General features: G+C 41.1%; 1 protein-coding gene across 2 annotated transcripts in view; it reads left to right on the forward strand.

The window, feature by feature from the left end:
• Positions 1–14353, forward strand: part of cbarpb (CACN subunit beta associated regulatory protein b) — a 52587-nt gene that overhangs the window by 32016 nt on the left and 6218 nt on the right. The window contains exons 5-8 of one of the 2 annotated variants that reach the window (XM_035779154.2): positions 5435–5606; positions 6678–6849; positions 7047–7208; positions 11390–11624. In XM_035779154.2, coding sequence (XP_035635047.1) covers positions 5435–5606; positions 6678–6849; positions 7047–7208; positions 11390–11624 — 741 coding nt within the window. The remainder of the gene's footprint in view (positions 1–5434; positions 5607–6677; positions 6850–7046; positions 7209–11389; positions 11625–14353) is intronic. The other variant, XM_035779161.2, reaches the window with a different exon arrangement.

Raw genomic sequence — 14353 nt, forward strand, 5'->3', positions numbered from 1 at the left:
GCCGCGGCTTTTGTGGAGCGATGGGTAACGATGCTTCGAGGGTGACTGTTGTCGTTGTGCGCAGAAGGTCCCTGGTTCGCGCCCGGGTATGGGCAAGGGGACGGTTTAAAATTATACTGTTACATTTGCACACCTGGATTGTATACTGAACAAACATGTAAACGCAACATATAAACTGTTGGTCCCATTTTTCATGAGATGAAATAAAATTACAAAACAGACATTTTGTAGAGAATTTGGCAGTACATCCAACCGGCCTCACAACCACAGACCACATGCAACCACGCTAGCCCGGGGCCTCCACATCCAGTTTCTTCACTTGAGGGGGGGAGGGGGGGTGCTGAGGAAGATTTCTGTCTTTAATAAATCCCTTTTCTGGGGATAAACTCCTTCTGATTGGCTGGACCTGGCTCATGAGTGGTAGGATCTGGCTGCCAAGTGGCTGCACCAGTCATGTGAAATCCATAGATTAGGGCTTAATTCATTTATTTCAATTGACTGATTTCCTTATATGAACTGTAACTCAGTAAAATCTTTGAAATTGTTGTGTTTATTTTTGTTCAGTATACAATATTTGCACATTCTTTTAAAAATTCTTCAAGCTCTGCCATTGCTAGACAGCCTTGAGAATGGCGTGCCACAGAGTTTCAAGCTGATATAAGTCAAGTTCTGACTAGCTAGGCCACTCAGGAACATTCAGTGTTGTCTTGGTAGCAACTCCAGTGTATATATGGCCTTGGGTTTTAGGTTATTGTCCTGCTGAATGGTGAATTTGTCACCCAGTGTCAGTTGGAAAGCAGACTGAGACAGGTTTTCCTCTAGGGTTTTATTTTTAAAAAATCCAAAACAACTACCTAGTCCTTGCCAATGACAAGCATACCCATAACATGATGCAGTCAGCACCATGCTTGAAAAAATGAAGACTGGTATTCAGTAACGTGTTGGATTTGCCCCTAACACTTTATTCAGGACATAAAGTCAGTTTTACTTAGTACCTTATTGCAAACAGCATGCATGTTTTAGAATATTTTTATTCTGTACATGCTTCCTTCTTTTCACTCTGTCATTTAAGCTTACTAATGTGGAGTAACTACAACATTGTTGACCCATCCTCAGTTTTCTCCTATCACAGCCATTAAATTAACCTCTTGCTCCTACCCGACACGCAGGCGTCCCATCTAGACATCTGGAAATGCAAATGCGCTACGCTAAATGCTAATAGCACTCGTTAAAACTCAAACGTTCATTAAAATACACATGCAGGGTACTGAATTAAAGCTACACTCGTTGTGAATCCAGGCAACAAGTCAGATTTTTAAAATGCTTTTCGGCGAAAGCATGAGAAGCTATTATTTGATAGCATGTAACACCCCAAAAGACCCGCAGGGGACGTAAACAAAATAATTAGCATAGTCGGCGCTACACAAAACGCACAAATAAAATATAAAACATTCATGACCTTTGACCATCTTCTTTGTTGGCACTCCTAGATGTCCCATAAACATCACTATTGGGTCTTTTTTTCAATTAAATTGGTCCATATATAGCCTAGATATCGATCTATGAAGACTGTGATCAAGGAAAAAAATAGCGTTTTATAACATAACGTCATTTTTTAAAATTAAAAAAGTCGACGATAAACTTTCACAAAACACTTCGAAATACTTTTGTAATGCAACTTTAGGTATTAGTAAACGTTAATAAGCGATCAAATTGATCACGAGGCGATGTATATTCTATAGCTGTACGTCTGGAAATAATGTCCGGGTAAATCTCAACCAAAATATCCGGTTGGAGACCGGAAGAAAGGCGCTACCTTGTGTCCGTTTGACCAAGAAACAAATCGTAGGCAAATGACAAGACTGTTGACATCGTGTGGAAGCTGTAGGTATTGCAACCTCGGCCCCATTTAATGTGGTTCACATTCAACAATGGGTTCTAGTGGCGCATGGATATATTTTCGCATTTTCAGTGATCAGATTTTCCTGCGCTTTTCGATGAAACGCACGTTCTGTTATAGTCACAGCCGTGATTTAACCAGTTTTATAAACGTCTGAGTGTTTTCTATCCACACATACTAATCATATGCATATACTATATTCCTGGCATGAGTAGCAGGGCGCTGAAATGTTGCACGATTTTTAACAGAATGTTCGAAAAAGTAGGGGGTAGGAGTAACAGGTTAAATTCTGTAACTGTTTTAAAATCACCGTTGGCCTCATGGTGAAATCATAAAGCGGTTTCTTTCCTCTCCAACAACTAAGTTAGAAAAAACGCCTGTATCTTTGTAGGGACTGGGTATATTGATTCAAAGTGAAAAGAATAACTTCCCCATGCTCAAGAAGATATTCAATATCTGACTTTTTTATTTATACCCCATCTACCAATAGGTGCCCTTCTTTGCAAGGCATTGGAAAACCTCCCAGGTCTTTGTGGTTGAATCTGTTTTTGAAATGCACTGCTCGACTGAGGAACTTTACAGATATGTGTGGGGTACAAAGATGAGGTAGCCTTTAAAGAAAATCATGTCACTACAGTAGATTTCCACGGCCCCACTGAAATCTATACTGAACAAAAATATAAATGCAACAATTGAAAAGATTTTACTGAGTTACAGTTCATATAAGAAAATCAGTCAATTGAAATAAATTCATTAGGCCCTAATCTATGGATTTCACATGACTGGGAATACAGATATACACCTGTTGGTCACTGATACAGTTGAAGTCAGAAGCTTACATACACTTAGGTTGGAGTCATTAAAACTTGTTTTTCAATCACTCCACAAATGTCTTGTTAACAAACTATAGTTTTGGCAAGTCGGTTCGGAAATCTACATTGTGCATGACACAAGTAATTTTTCCAACAATTGTTTACAGACAGATTATTTCACTTATCATTCACTGTATCACAATTCCAGTGGGTCAGAAGTTTACATACACTAAGTTGACTGTGCCTTTAAACCGCTTGGAAAAATTCAAGAAAATGATGTCATGGCTTTAGAAGCTTTTGATCTGCTAATTGACATAATTTGAGTCAATTGGAGGTGTACCTGTGGATGTATTTCAAGGCCTACCTTCAAACTCAGTGCCTCTTTGCTTGACATCAGGGGAAAATCAAAAGAAATCATCCAAGACCTCAGAAAAAAAATTGTAGACCTCCACGAGTCTGGTTCATCCTTGGGCACGATTTCCAAGCGCCTGAAGGTACCACGTTTATCTGTACAAACAATAGTACGCATGTATAAATACCATGGGACCAAGCAGCCGTCATATCGCTCAGGAAGGAGACGTGTTCTGTCTCCTAGAGATGAACGTACTTTGGTGTGAAAAGTGCAAATCAATCCCAGGACAACAGCAGACTACCTTGTGAAGATGCTGGAGGAAACAGGTACAAAAGTATCTATATCCACAGTAAAACAAGTCCTATATCGACATAAAATGAAAGGCCGCTCAGCAAGGAAGAAGCCACTGCTCCAAAACCACCATAAAAAAGCCAGACTACGGATTGCAACAAAGATTGCACTTTTTGGAGAAATGTCCTCTGGTCTGATGAAACAAAAATAGAACTGTTTGGCCATAATGACCATTGTTATGTTTGGAGGAAAAATTGTGAAGCTTGTAAGCTGAAGAACACCAGCCTACAAACCTGACTCAATTACACCAGCTCTGTCAGGAGGAATGGGCCAAAATTCACCCAATTTATTGTGGGAAGCTTGTGGAAGGCTACCTGAAACATTTGACCCAAGTTAAACAATTTAAAGACAATGCTACCAAATACTAATTGAGTGTATGTAAACTTCTGACCCACTGGGAATGCGATAAAATAAATAAAAGCTGAAATAAATCATTCTCTCTACTATTATTTCGACATTTTACATTCTTAAAATGAAGTGGTGATCCTAACTGACATAAGACATGGAATTTTTACTAGGATTAAATGTCAGGAATTGTGAGAAACTGAGTTTAAATGTATTTGGCTAAGGTGTATGTAAACTTCCGACTTCAACTGTACCTTTAAAAGAAAGGTAAGGGGTGTGGATCAGAAAACCAGTCTGTATCTGGTGTGACCACCATTTACCTCATGCAGCCTGACATCTCCTTCGCAGAGCGTTGATCAGGCAGTTGATTGTGGAATGTTGTCCCAATCTTCTTCAATGACTTTGCAATGCTGCTTTATATTGGGCAGGAACACGCTGTCTTACACATCGAACCAGAGCATCCCAAATATGTCTGGTGAGTATGCAAGCCTTGGAAGAACTGGGACATTTTCAACTTCCAGGATTTGGGTTCAGATCCTTGGGACATGGAGCTGTGCATTATCATACTGAAACTTGAGGTGATGGCGGCGGATGAATGGCACGACAATGGGCCTCAGGATCTCGTCATGGTATCTCTGTGCATTCAAATTGCCATTGATAAAATGCAATTGTGTTCATTGTATGTAGCTTATGCCTACCCATACCATAACCCCACTGCCACCATGGGGAACTCTGTTCACAATGTTGACATGACCAAACCGCTCGCCACATAACGCCATACACGTGGTCTGCGGTTGTGAGGCCAGTTGGTCGTACTGCCAAATTCTCTAAAACGACGTTGGAGGCGACTTATGGTAGAGAAATGAACATTCCATTTTCTGGCCACGGCTCTGGTGGACATTCCAGCAGTCAGCAAGCCAATTGCACACTCTCTCAAAACTTGAGACGTCTGTGGTATTGTGTTGTGTGACACAACTGTACATTTTAGAGTGGACTTTTATTGTCCCCCCGCACAAGGTGCACCTGTGTAATGATCATGTTGTTTAATCAGCTTCTTGATATGCCACACCTGTCAGGTGGATGGATTATCTTGGCGAAGGAGTAATGCTCACTAACAGGGATGTAAACAAATTTGTGCACATTTTAGAGAATTAAGCTTTTTGTGCGTATGGAACATTTCTGGGATCTTTTATTTCAGCTCATGAAACATGGAACCAACACTTTACATGTTGCGTTTCTGTTTCTGTTCTGTGTATTTAGGCCATAACAAAAGGATTGAATACTTATTGACTCAAGACATTTTAGCTTTAATAATTTAATTTGTAAACATTTCTAAAAACATAACTCCACTTTGACGTATTGTGTATAAGCCAGTGACACAAAACATCTAAATTAAAACCATTTAAAATTCAGGCTGTAACAACAAATTGAGGAAAAAGTCAAGGGGTGTGAATACTTTCTGAAGGCTTTGTCCCTAATAAAAAAATACATTTACTACACTATCAGATCTGTTATGTCTCTGAATATATTAGAACAAGCACAGCTCCATTTAGAATACATAAAATACTAGACATAGACACATTTGCATGACAACAAGACAGTAGTAAATGAGTGGTGGTGCTGTTCTTCCAATAGACCTTTACCTCTCCCTCTATACACCCCACTCTCCCCCAGCAGAGATCACCATCCGGGTCGACGAGTCAGACTGCCTGTCGGCCGCCAGCTCCCGCATGGACATGGAGACGGAGCGCTTCCTGTCCACGGGCACCCAGGGCGGCCGCCGGGTCTCCTTCAACGAGGCGGCGCTCTTCAACCACGGCAGGAAGGCCCTGGATAAAGGCCGCAGGTCAGACAGATCCAGACGTCCACTCATTCCCCCGCACTAGACCACGCTGAATATGCTCATATTCTGCGCTACAAGACAATGACTGCCTTGGCAATAAAGTGTTTTGTTTTAAAAATCTGTGAGAAGATTGGCGCATAGATTGTTACATTGGAAGACATTATGGAGACAACTGTGTAATACATTATAAAGGCAGTTTTAAAAGTGTTTTTATGGATGGTTTTATTACAGGATAATTATAGGGACTGATGCTCTGAAAATGGATTATACACATTCATAGAAAGGGTTTCCAAAATGCAGACATACTCGTGTAGCATAATTGGGCAATGTAGCCCAATTTAGCTATAGGATGTGGGTCTGTACCCCACGGGTTGGACAGAAATGTACTATTTACTGTTCTGATTACATTGGTAACCAGTTTATAATGGCAATTGGGAACCTCAGGGGTTTGTGACATTTGGCCAATATATGACGGCTAATGACTGTCCAGGCACTCAGTGTTGCGTCGTGCGTAAGAACAGCCCTTATCCATGTTATATTGGCCATATACCACACCTCTGGCCTTATTGCTTAAATGTATTATGTATGGTAACTAAGCTCTGTGTGCTCTCTCTTTCTGACTGTCCGGGTTCTTTGCATGAGCCCCACCTCATTATGATATGCAAATTAAGTTTAGAGATTCTGTAGGGCAAAATACATATTACAGATGAGCCTTCAGTTTGAAGTGAGAAAATCTTTTTTTTTATCACTTGAAAGTTAAACACAGCTCAGTAACTGCACCCATGTTGCATCAGCATTCTCTATTCACCATCTCTCCCTAAACTAATGTTCTCTGATTCTGGTCCCAGGAACCTACAGTGTGTGCAAGCTTCTTTTCCAGCCCAGTACTAAAAACTTCCAACAAAGGAAACGATCTCATCAGGTGTAGTGATAGATGAGAACAAAATACTTCACTCCTTGTGGCTCCCGAGGACAAGGATAGAAGAAGATTCTTTGCAAGGGATTGCACAATAGCATTTATAATTCATCAGCCGTGAACTCTCTGAACTGTTTCTCAACTGTGTTCCACCTCAGGTACACGTTGACTGAGGGTGACTTCCACCACCTGAAGAATGCGCGACTCACACACCTCCACATCCCGCCCCTGGCCCTCAAGATCGTCACTATCCACGAGTGTGAGTCATCAGAGATCAGCATCGCCATGACGACCCGCCCCGCCGCCAAGTCCAGCCTTTCCATCTTCCAGGTGACAGCCGTGCTGCTATTAGCATTGATACATCATTAGTCATGACTTGACCAATTAGGCCATCCATCAATGTGGGTCCCACAGCGTGTTTCAGCCCTATCAGATACAGCCTATGGATCATTCTGCCTCCTCTTTCCAATGAGACATATACATTGATTTTGCCTTTAACTGAGGTTTCTCAATAATTATGTGTATAGCCAGCACTGTGTGCCCTGCGGCCCCTACCCCAGACAGCGTTGACCAGTCTGAGTGTCAGCCCCAGCTCAGCCCTCCCTGGGGACACCCTCAACTCGGCGGTGGACTCCAGCTTCAGTGAGAGTTCCCTGGTCCCGGGACCCAAGGAGCCCAGCAGCAGCAGCGTGAGTCACTTTCCCCCTATCTACCTATCTACCTATCTACCTATCTACCTATCTACCTATCTATCTATCTACCTATCTACCTATCTATCTATCCATCCATCCATCCACCCACCCACCCACCCACCCACCCACAGAACCAATCAATCAAATGTTATCTACAGTATTAAACACTACGTTAAGCGACTCAGTTATTCCCTCATCATCACATAAAGGGTATATTTACAGTGCCTTCAGAAAGTGTTCACCCCCTTGACAGATTTTGTTGTGTTACAGCCTAAATTGGAAATGGATTAAAAATATATTTTTTTATCACCGGCCTACACACAATACCCCATAATGTCAGTGGAATTTGATTTTTATTTTTTTTTATTTTTAAGTAAGCCTAAATAAGTTCAGGAGTAAAAAGTCACATAATAAGTTGCTTGGACTCACTTAGTGTCCAATAATAGTTTTTAATGACTACCTCATCTATGTACGCCAAACATACCATACCACATATCTGTGAGGTCCCTCAGTTTATCAGTGATTTCAAACACAAATTCAACCACAAAGACCAGGGAGGTTTTCCAATGCCTCGCTAAGAAGGGCACCTATTGGTGTTTGGGTAAAAATAAATAAAGCTGACATTGAATATCCCTTTGAACATTGAAGTTATTAATTACACTTTCACTTTTAATTACACTTTCACACACACAGTCTCTACAAAAATACAGGTGTCCTTCCTAACTCAGTTACCGAAGAGGAAGGAAACTGCTCAGAGATTTCACCATGGGGCCAATGACAGTTACAAAGTGTAATGGCTGTGATAGAAGATAACTGAGAATGAATCAACAACATTGTAGTTACCCCACAATACTAAACTAATAGACCCTTTCTGTGTTTGTAAACATTGCCACACGATGGTGATGCGCTTAAGTTGATGGCAGAACAAGAGGGAGTTCATTATAGGTCTCTATTTACATGTGTGATGTGCACTCATAAGCAACAACTTTTGGATTATAATTGGATTGTAAGGCTGGTATGAATGTTCTGCTTAATATAATGTTTGTCATCATCAAGTCAACTGCATTATTCTTAAAAACACATCAACTTCAACCAGTAAAATGGATCTTTGCCTAGCTTTTGCTACATCCTATAGCAATGAGAGTTAGCATTCTAACTAACAACTGCCTCATTCAAAATAGTTATTTTGCAAAGATCACAATCAAATACACTGCTGGTCAAAAGTTTTAGAACACCTACTCATTCAAAGTTTCTTATTTTTACTATTTTAGAATAATAGTGAAGACATCAAAACTATGAAATAACACATATGGAATCCTGTACTAACCAAAAAAGTGTTTAAAAAAAATCCAAATATATTTTCTATTTGAGATTCTTCCAATAACCATCCTTTGCCTTGATGACAGGTTTGCACACTCTTGGCATTCTCTCAACCAGCTTCATGAGGTAATCACCTGGAATGCATTTCAATTAACAGGTGTGCCTTCTTAAAAGTTAATTTGTCAAATTTCTTTCCTTCTTAATGCATTTGAGCCAATCAGTTGCCTTGTGACAAGGTAGGGATGGTATACAGAAGATAGCCCTATTTGGTAAAAGACCAAGTCTATATTATGGTAAGACCAGCTCAAATAAGCAAAGAGAAACGACAGCATCATTACTTTAAGACATGAAGGTCAGTCAGTACGGAAAATTTAAAGAACTTTGACATTTCTTCAAGTGAAGTCACAAAAACCATCAAGCGCTATGACGAAACTGGCTCTCATGAGGACCGCCACAGGAATGGAAGACTCAGAGTTACCTCTGCTGCAGAAGATAAGTTCATTAGAGTTACCAGCCTCAGAAATTGCAGCCCAAATAAATGCTTCACAGAGTTCAAGTAACAGACACATCTCAACATAAACTGTTCAGAGTAGACTGTGTGTATCTGTCCTTCAATTTGCTACATAAAAACACTACTGAAGGACACCAATAATAAGAAAAGACTTGCTTGAGCCAAGAAACACGAGCAATGGATATTAGACCGGTGGAAATCTGTCCTTGGTCTGATGAGTCCAATTTGGAGATTTTTGGTTCCAACCGTTGTGTCTTCGTGAGACACGGTATGTGTGAACGGATGGTCTCCGCATGTGTTTTTCCCACCGTAAAGCATGGAGCAGATGTTATGGTATGGGGGTGCTTTGCTGGTAACATTGTATGTGATTTATTTAGAATTCAAGGCACATTTAACCAGCATGGCTACCACAGCATTCTGCAGAAATACACCATCCCATCTGGTTTGCGCTTAGTGGGACGATCATTTGTTTTTCAGGACAATGACCCAAAACACCTCTAGGCTGTGTAAGGGCTATTTTACCAAGAAGGAGAGTGATGGAGTGCTGCATCAGATGACCTGGCCTCCACAATCCCCCGACCTCAACCAAATTGAGATGGTTTGGGATGAGTCGGACCGCAGAGTGAAGGAAAAGCAAACAACAAGTGCTCAGCATATGTGGGAACTCCTTCAAGACTGTTGGAAAAGCATTCCAGGTGAAGCTGGTTGAGAGAATGCCAAGAGTGTGCAGAGCTGTCATCAAGGCAAATGGAGGATATTTGGATTTGTTTAACACTTTATTTGGTTACTACATGATTCCATATGTGTTTTTTATTTGTAGTTTTGATGTCTTCACTATTATTCTACAATGAAGAAAAATCGTAAAAATAAAGAAAAACCCTTGAATGAGTAGATGTTCTAAAACTTTTGACCGGTAGTGCATAATCTTAGTGACTGTACAAGCTGGAATAAAAACATAATTGTAAGTTTATGAGAACCCTAAAAAAGTTATATTGTTCAGAATTAAAAATACGTAAATCTAGGCTATGGGCGCAGATGGCTATGGCTTTCTTACTGCCGCAAAGAGTTGCGCACATCTGTGTGTGAGGTCAATGTGTCATGTACTGGAAAAGGGTCTGACATAAAGAAAGAAGGAAGCCTGTACAGAATAAAAAATATTCCAAAACATGCATCCTGTTTGCAACAAGGCACTAAAGTATTACTGCAAAAAAAATGTAACAAAGCAATTAACTTCTTGGCCTGAATACAGTGTTGTTTGGGGCTAATCCAATACAACACATTACTTCGTAAAACTCTCCATATTTTCAAGCATAGCAGTGTTATCATGTTATGGGTATGCTTGTAATCGTTAAAAACTGGGGAGTTTTTCAGGATAAAAAAATAAATGGAATGGAGCTAAGCACAGGCAAAATTACGGAGGAAAACCTGCTTCAGTCTGCTTTGCACCAGACACAGGGAGATGAATTCACCTTTTAGGACAATAACCTAAAACACAAGGCCAAATCTACCCTGGAGTTGCATACCAAGACCTGAAAATGGTTGTCAAGCAATGATCAACAACCAATTTGATAGATCTTCAGAATTTTGAACAATGTTACACAATCCAGGTGTGGAAAGCTCTTGGAGACTTACCCAGAAAGACTCACATCTCTAATCGCTGCCATAGGTGCTTCTTCAAAGTATTGACTCAGGGGTGTGAATACTTACGTAAATTAGTATTTGTAAATTAATTTGAAATACATTTGCAAACAATTCCTAAAATATGTTTTCACTTTGTCATTATAGTGTGTACTGGGGTAAAACAAATCTAATTTAATCCATTTGAATTCAAGGCTGTAACACACCAACACGTGGAATAAGTCAAGGGGTATGAATAATTTCTGAAGACACTGTACGTATGGTAGGGCCGAATATTGAATGACCGTATTATTGGGTTGGATGTGAACCCTTACGTTCAAATTAAAATCCTAATTTAACTATGGAAGACAGTTAGCCGCTAATCACAAGTATTAATTGGTCTGGAAACGTTGGAGACTAGAGGTCATCATGAAGCCTCTGAACCAATAGAGGAGGAGTAAAGCATGTGCATCCACAGTGGTGGAGGATGATGGGTCAACAAGGGAGAGGCTCTGGAAAGGCCTTGTTCGGGGAAGATTACAGACACCACATCTCTTCATCGCTCCTGGCTGTTCATCCCCTCCTTGACGTGGACGTCGATTTAAGGCAGCCCCCCGCACCTCTCTGATTCAGAGGGGTTGGGTTAAATGCGGAATACCCATTTCGTTTTAATACATTCAGTTGTGCAACTAACTAGGTTTCCCCTTTCCCTCTCTCTCTCTCCCCCCAGATTGAGGTGATGGTTTCTGGCTCCAGGAATGGGGGCAGTCCGTCTTTGAGTGATGGGTCGTCGGTGACGTCTGTGACGGGTGCGTCCCCTAGCGCAGGAGTAGGGCAGGGCCCGGTCCTGCAGTTCTTCACCAAGCTGAGGCGCCATGCCAGCCTAGAGGGGGCCAGCCCATACTTCAAGATCAAGAAGTGGAAGCTGGACAGCAGCCAGCGGGCTTCTAGTCTGGACACCAGAGGTAGAACAGACTTATTCATATTTATGTATGGTATGTTTCAGGCTTACTGTATGTACAGAATGATGGATGGAGCATCGGCCTCATTAAAATGGTTCTTTGCCCTCAAATTTAGTGTACAAATTCTATTTTAAAGACAATGCTTCTTAAGAATGAGGTTCAACTGCAAGAGGCTTCACTTAACTGCCAAGGCGCGTTGTGTACACCACACACACACACACACACACACACACACACACACACACACACACACACACACACACACACACACACACACACACACACACACACACACACACACACCCTCTGACAGATGGCTTTATGACGCAGGACTCTTCTCTTCCAAGGCATTGTGAGCCTAACTGAAGCCTCCCCACAGCTTTCCTCACAAACACACAAATGCTGCTCCCTCTCCTGCTCCCCCTACACACAGCTAACAGAGCACACAGGACTAACACCCCCCAAATAGACTATATATACAAAAGTGTGTGGACACTCCTTGGACACTCCTTCAAATCTCCATAGACAAACATTGGCAGTAGAATGGCTTTACTGAAGAGATCAGTGACTTCCAACTTAGCACTGTTATAATATAGGATGCCACCTTTCCAACATGTCAGTTTGTCAAATTTCTGCACTGCTAGTGCTGCCCCAATCAACTGTAAGTGCTATTATTGTGAAGTGGAAACATCTAGGAGCAACAACGGCTCAGCAGCGAAGTGGTAGGACACACAAGCTCACAGAACGGGGCCGCTGAAGCGTATAGCGGGAGCTTTGTGAAATGGCCGATCAACCACACACAAGCCAAAGATCACCATGCGCAATGCCAGCTGGAATGGTGTAAAGCTCACCGCCATTGGACTCTGGAGCAGTGGATACGCTTTCTCTGGAGTGATAAATCACGCTTCACCATCTGGCAGTCTGACGAATGAACCACTACCTGCCCCAATGCATAGTGCCAACTGTAGAGTATGGTGGAGGAGGAATAATAGTCTGAGGCTGTTTTTCATGTTTTGGACTAGGTCCTTAAGTTCCAGTGAAGGGAAATCTTAACGCTACAGCATACAATGACATTGTCGATGATTCTGTGCTTCCAACTTTGTGGCAACAGTTTGGGGAAGGCCCTTTCCTGTTTCAGCATGACAATGCCCCCGTGCACAAAGCGAGGTCCATACAGAAATGGTTTGTCAAGATCGGTGTGGAAGAATTTGACTGGACTGCACAGAGCCCTGACCTTAACACCATCAAACACCTTTGGGCTGAATTAGAACGCCGACTGCGAGCCAAGCCTAATTGCCCAACATCACTAATGCTCTTGTGGCTGAAGGGAAGCAAATCCTTGCAGCAATGTTCCAACATCTAGTGGAAAGCCTTCCCAACTTCCTACTAATGCCCATGATTTTGGAATGAGATGTTTGACGAGCAGGTGTCCACATACTTTTGGTCATGTAGTGTATCTCAATGCCTGCTGCTATCTCTTCAGCTGACTGGTACAGTACATAAGCAGATAAGAGATGCTAACCTCTCACCATTACAATAATAGGGGTGGTTAGCATCTCTGGGGGGGTAGGATATTTGTGCATCTAACTTTGTCACTCATCATTATTCACGATTCATTCAGGACTATGTGTAATCATGGTAGCATCCACATTAATGTGGAAGTGTTTAGAAAGATATTCTATTCTCATTTACAATCAAATTGATTCTACATTATTTATCATTTTAATTTCTATTGCATCCAACAGGTTTTTAGAGTTACAAGCGTAATGTAATCATTGAATGCTAGGAATATGGTACCAAATATTTAAGATTTTGACTACTTTAAATACACATGAGCTAATTAAAAAAAAAAAACATTTTGGTCCTCTAAAATATGGGGTCTATGTACAAACAGTGCTATCATTTTTAAACGGTTCACCCGATATGGATGAAAATACCCTTAAATTAAAGCTGTCAGTCTGCACTTTAACCCCTAGTCATTGTATCATATCAAATCCAAAGTGCTGGAGTACAGAACCAAAACAACAAATGTGTCACTGTCCCCAATACATTTGTAGCTAACCTACAGTATATGTTTGGGGCAAATCCAATACAACACATTACTTAGTCCCACTCTCCATATTTTCAATCAAACTAGTGGCTTCATCATGTTATGGGTATGCTTGTATTCTTTAAGGACTGGGGAGTTTTTCAGGATACACGTAATGTAGCTTAACACAGGCAAAATCCTGAGGAAAACCTTGTTCAGTTGGCTTTCCACCTAGCACTGGGAGATTATTTCACCTTTCAGCAGAACAATAACCTCAAACACAAGGCCAAATCTACACTAGACTTGCTTACCAAGAAGACAGTGAATGTTCCTGAGTGGTCAATTTGACAGTTTGAAGAATTTTGAAAAGAATAATGGGCAAATATTGTACAATCCAGGTGTGCAAAGCTCTGAGAGACTTACCCATAAAGATATTTCTGTATTTCATTGTCAATAAATGTGCAAGAATGTCAAAAACATGTTTTCCCTTTGTCATTATCGGGTTTGTGTGTAGATGAGTAAAAAAAAATCTATTTAATCCATTTTGAATTCAGGCTGTAACATAAGAACATGTGGAATAAGTCCGGGGGTATGAGTATGTTCTGAAGGCAATGTATTCATGCTACACACAGCACAACTGTTGCTACCAGACTCTTATTATGATTGCTAAATACTGCACAATTTAAACACTTGCCCCCAGTCC

Source organism: Oncorhynchus keta, chromosome 1 (assembly GCF_023373465.1).
Source record: "Oncorhynchus keta strain PuntledgeMale-10-30-2019 chromosome 1, Oket_V2, whole genome shotgun sequence".
NCBI lineage: Eukaryota > Metazoa > Chordata > Actinopteri > Salmoniformes > Salmonidae > Oncorhynchus > Oncorhynchus keta.